The 5,742-nt window shown below is 38.9% G+C and overlaps 1 protein-coding gene across 1 annotated transcript; it reads right to left on the bottom strand.

The window, feature by feature from the left end:
- Nucleotides 1-287: 287 nt before the first annotated feature.
- LOC106787564 (protein sister of odd and bowel) lies at nt 288-2,980 on the bottom strand. The gene is made up of 2 exons (XM_014750002.1): nt 1,769-2,980; nt 288-1,405 (listed from the first exon to the last, which is right to left on the bottom strand). Exons 1-2 carry the CDS (start codon nt 2,915-2,917, stop codon nt 425-427), a joined length of 2,130 nt encoding a protein of 709 aa, XP_014605488.1. The 5' UTR covers nt 2,918-2,980; the 3' UTR covers nt 288-424.
- Between the last annotated feature and the right edge of the window lie 2,762 nt (nt 2,981-5,742).

Below are 5,742 nucleotides of genomic sequence, written 5' to 3' on the forward strand. Positions count from 1 at the left end.
TTTGTTTTAGTTTCTTTCGAAAATTTGATTCCGATTTGTTACGAGTAGTGTCATGGTTTTGCTCTCTTGTATATATGCATATATATTGTTATTATTTTTTTATCATTTCGCAAATTGTCTAAGGTCCATTTACATTGTAGCTAATATCGATAATAAAAAAAAGAAAAATAAAAACATTGATGGAAATGTAAAATAATAAGTTAAACATAAAAAAAAACACACACACATTATGTATTTAATATATATATATATATAATTATTTTGGAATATATTAATATCAGCTACAATGTAAATGGACCTTAATTCGCAAAAATAATCTACGTCCATTTCGATCTTTGACGAATTTATCGAAGCGTGTTAGATCGAGGAATGCCTTAACCACGCATCGAAGTCTCTTCAAAGTCGATCGGTGAATGAATTCGAACTAACTCGGCGGATTACATGAATTTCCGCTTGGATCGAGTTGAACCGGATGTTGTTGACTCCTGCTGGTGATAGGTGTCGTAGGAGTAACATTGGTTGCACTGGCCGTTTCCGCAGATGGACTTGGATTATTACTTCCACTGTTGTTAGCACTGTTGTTGGGTGGTTGTTGGGCTTGAACACTTGGTTTCTGAGTGACGTGGGTTTGGTAATGCTTAGCTAGATGCGCTTTTTGCCTGAAGCTCTTGCCACAAAGCGAACAGGCAAATGGTTTCTCTCCGGTATGTGTTCTAATGTGAACGTTCACGCTGTATTTGTCCTTGAAACCTTTACTACAGATACTGCAGTAATGTAATGAACGTTCCTTTCGTTGAACGCTACCTGGCGAGCCACTGGAGGCACCTTGTTGTTGTCCAGTTGAATTGCCAGTCCCATCAGCGGCATTCCCGTTGCTCGAGCTGTTAGCATTATTGTTATTTTTATTTGTTCGTCTGCAGTATTTCTTCGGGGTCTTGGTAGTGACACCAACACGAGAGGAAGTCATTTGAAGTTGACTCGTTGGCGGCTGCTGTTGCTGCTGCTGTTGTTGCTGCTGTTGCTGCTGTTGTTCGACGTCTGGACGTGGAGTCGTTTGTTGCTGGAGCACATCCTGCTGAGCGGCCGTGACCACCGTGACGGTACTGACTTGACCGAGATCGGCTGGTAAGGTGATGGTACCGAGACTACCACTGGTAGGATCCAACGTATACATCACGGTCGTCGTCGCCGAGACGTTGCAAACTGGCTCGAGGCTACAATACGATTCGACGACCTCGTTTGCGATACTTTTGAGCTTCTCGTAATCGCCAGGTCGATAGGTTGTCTGATCGAGCTGAGAAAGTAGCAAATCTTCATCGGTACACGCGTGCATAGATTCGTCTTGTTGCTGTTGCTGTTGCTGTTGCTGCTGTTGTTGCTGCTGTTGCTGCTGCTGTTGTTGCTGCTGTTAGTAATATAATAATTAACGTTTCAATATATAAAAAATATAAAATTATATATATATTGCACTAAGCAATTATAATGCAATTAATTTTGTTATAATGCTCTACTTTTTAATCGACGCCGTAAAACACACATAATGTGTTCTTTATCTCTATTGTTTGTTACCTAACCGACTCGTTACGCTAATCGAATACCGTATACTTGAAATTTTGAAACTACGCTTATTTATTGCCTAATATTTATAATTATTGACAATTTTGAAATTCAGATTGTAGAATGGTCAAGAATCTTTTAAATTCCGAATTATTTGACATGTTGTTGTTTAATAAGTTACCATTTGTAAAGCCGCGGCGTTATTGCTTACCGGTATAGACAGGGTCGCTGCTCCTTGAGACGTCGGGGAGGATGAGGAAACCACTTGAGTCGGTCCTGTGTAAAGTTTACCTTGAAGAGCGCTTCTGAGAAGACTCTCTGCCGAATCACCGGCACCAACAGCGACAGCGGCAGCTGCAACCACTGCTGCCTCTTGAAGATTCTGATCGGACAATTTCCAATCATTGTTATTATCGCCACCTGTGCAATTCGCATTGGCAGAAGGTGCTCTGCCGCATAATTCTTTGCTCTCGACGAAGCCACTGTCGTCCGTGGTATATTGAGAGCTCGGTACTGTAAAACGATCAGTATGAAACCTATCGTTGACGGTCCTCGATACTTCTGCCATATTCGTCGTTTGATCGTGTTCCTGATCGGCCGATGATGGCTCAAGGCTTAGTATAGCATCTAAATCGAGGTTGGGTCGCAACGACCAGGAATCACCCGACGTTGGAGCTGGACTTTTGCAATCTAAGGCATCCATCGAGTTAGCTTCGTTGTTTAATACCGTCAACGTATATATAGCTCCGTCCGTATTTTGTCGATCATTCGCGTTGCATCCTCGACCGACCGTTTGATGATGATCGTTAGGTCCGCCAGGATGAACGTTAACCGAATCGTTCCCATGCGTTTGCGCATTTGCATGTGCCGACCAACAATATTTGCTTAAATCCTCGAGTAATATATTGCACGTTTGTTCTTTACTCTCGTCCGTGGTCCAATAATCACAATCGGATTGATCCATTGCTACTTGTTCACCGCTTGGCTGTACGTTACATGTATTACCGTGATGTGCTCTCACGTGATGCTGATGATGATGATGATGGTGATGATGGTGATGATGACTGAGCGAACCAGTTATAGTTGATACCGGCGGCAATGCCGTCAACGTGTTGTTATTGGTCTCCTTTATGAACGGGGACCCGTGAAGATGATCTCGGCTCGACTCGTGCTCCTCGTGACTCTGTTGAAGATAACCGATACTCCGGCAGGTGGTACGATGGAGAAAACTTTCCTCGTCGGAGACCACACCGTCCGTGGAAGTACAATTGGCAGTAGGCGAAACGACGAAATCAAAAAAATCCGTTTTCGGCAAATCCTCGCCGCCCCCGCCCGGGGCAAATGCCTCCGTTAGGTCCATTAAATCTTTATTTCTCAATATCGTCTTCGTGATGGTAATCGATTGGAACCGTTAAATCTTCTCTCTCTCTCTCTCTCTCTCTCTCTTCCCCTCCCCCTTCTTCTGCCGCCCGCTCAGATTTCAAGATATATATATCGAAGTTCCTGCTGCTTATTTGATAATTTTACGGACTGATGGATATTAAACTTATTTTTTCTTGTCCTTGTCGTTCCTCAACAACTAGAAATCTTCTTCGCGTTTCTACGCGTTATTATTGGCCACCGCATTCTTCGGTTCGATGATGGAATCTGCAAAAAGAAGAGAAGAAAAATACGATGATCGAAATGATTGGAATGCGTGTGTCTGTGTTGTTTTTTTTTTCTTTTTCTTTTTATTTTTCTTTTTCAATTTTTTTCCCCCGACGGTGTAAATCACATCGATTTGTAGTAACGAGACGAGAACATTTGCGATTAGATTCTGCGTAGTTACGCGCGCGTATTTTATCCGATGGTAGAAGAATTTTATATACCGAAAGGCACGCAACCAAAGATTCTCGCGATAGTCAGAGTTTCGCAGCCGTTAAATCAATAAACGCGTTACGTTACAAGCAATCATCTTTATTTCTCTCTTGAATATATAATCTCTCTTTCTTATGTTAGTATATAAGAGGATACATCAGTGTGTTATACTTTTCTATACAGAGAGATATGTTAATTCTGTAATGAGCGTTCTAGATTCATCGAGAGAAGCGGTAAAAAGCTAATATCAAAAGGTCATCCCACGGGGATACCGAATTTTTATTCGACGTTACCGATCGAAAACATTCCGAGCGGTTGTTCGCAATATTCCGGAACACACACATACATTCGAATTATTATGAAAATAAAAATAAAAGAGGATAAAACGTTGTGATTCTCGAATTCGATATTATACTTTGGAAAATCTACGTCAAAGCTGATCCCGTAAACACGCGTACCGTTATTCACCGTTACCGTCGTGAGCCTATATATCGTTGCACTAATTCTATCTTTAGTTCGAATCGTAATTTCTAATTTGTATGCATAATTTATTGTTATTTATATATAGTTTCGATGTTAAATATGCAACAGAATAAGTAAACGTTTCACACATTATTATTATTATTATTATTTTTATTTATTTTTTTTTTTTTAATTTAATTTATTATAAAGAATTCGTCGAAGACTTGATCATATTTGAAAAGTGTTTCGAAATAATATGATGACACGTTAGAAAATCATGTCAAGATTTTCTCGGTAATAATAAAATAAATTTACTAAAGAGAGTGCCTAATCATCGCGCGGCGTATACCAGTCGTATTCGAAAACACTTTCTGGCGAAATGCTATTGAACGTAAGGCTTAATTCGAATTTAATAATCCCATTTATTAGAAATTAATAACAATCCTGATGGGGTCTTTCGGGCATTGTAACGAATCGAAATACACGTTAAATATAATACGTACATAACCGCTAAGCGGATTTTCATCGCTTATTGAATTTGCTATGGCTATTGTATAGCGAGATCGCGACAACGTCTCTAATCTAACACGCCTAATGCTAATATCTTCCCCACCACCACCACCACCATCACCATCACCACCAATGGAAATGGGACAATCAGAGATATTCGTTGAATTGCGAAATAAAAAGCAATAATCGTATCTTCTCACTGTTAGAGAGATAACTACTACAATTTAAATCTATATATGTATATGTATATGTACATATGTATTGAGTACATAAAGTGTGCCTAAGTATGGATATTAAATTCCTAAGTTTATAGTAGTTACTATTACGGAAGAGAGATTCCTATGCTTTTAGCACCATTCACATAAAAAACGTATTAGGATACGTTGTAATAGAAAGTATCGGGGAAAACAAGATCAAATTTATTAATATATCAACAACTATGTTTTCAATATATTATATTCTATCAATATACATTGATGTTCGATTTTATTACAAGTTGTATGACTATTTTAGTAAACCGGATATACCAAATGGAATGATATGGTAGGATTTAGTAAAAAAAATAAAAGAAAAGAAAAGAAAAGAAAAAACCAACTGTCATACTTGCTAAGCTATAGGAGCTATCGATGAATCACGATTTAGACATATTCTTATCAAGAAGAATTCTATTCGAGTCATCGTAAAGGAATACTCACGAAGTCGTGAGAAAGAATCATCATCATCATCATCATCATCATAATAATAAGATGAGTATTGTTCTCTACATTTGATCGATGACATTGACGACCACCTATCGATATTATTTTTCCCTTAAACCTGGCCCCTTCCCACATACACATAAATATTCTTAAACAATGAAATTTGTATACGTTAAGACATTCGATTTCAAATGTTAACACATAATGACCGATTTTCTTGCATTGTAAATTACTGTCAGTGTTAGTTAGACAATGGTCGGTGGCATACCACTTGTTCGGTATGCTCCAGATTTTCCGTAATTTTCTTTCAGTCGGGGCCCCAATGGCGGAGAGCTATGGAAAGAGAACAAAAAAGAAAAAAAATACAAGAAAGAAAGAAAGAAAGAAAGACAAGGCAAATAGTGTCGGGCATTAGGCCGAAGAGAGAACCCAAGTACTCTCTCGCATGTTCTCTAGGCGTGGGAACGCACCGTAGCCGTGTATAAATTCACTATAGCTGCCCTGCGAGAGAGTAGAAACGCTATAGGCGGCCTCACTTACTAAAGTGTTCTATCTACTAGTTGAAAAGAGAGTCTCTCTACTTATGTACCTACATACATACGTTAGATACGTTATACGTATTAACGTATATATATATATATATATATATATATATATA

This window comes from Polistes canadensis, unplaced genomic scaffold, assembly GCF_001313835.1.
Source record: "Polistes canadensis isolate GaletaPanama2010 unplaced genomic scaffold, ASM131383v1 scaffold_105, whole genome shotgun sequence".
Classification (NCBI taxonomy): Eukaryota; Metazoa; Arthropoda; class Insecta; order Hymenoptera; family Vespidae; genus Polistes; species Polistes canadensis.

What these genes read in the sequence shown, in the direction of transcription:
- LOC106787564 (XM_014750002.1), bottom strand. Translation starts at nt 2,917, where the DNA reads ATGGACCTAACGGAGGCATTTGCCCCGGGCGGGGGCGGCGAGGATTTG. An exon ending in CAGCGACCCTGTCTATACCG is followed by an intron (nt 1,406 to 1,768) that starts GTAAGCAATAAC and finishes TATTACTAACAG; the next exon opens with CAGCAACAACAGCAGCAGCA.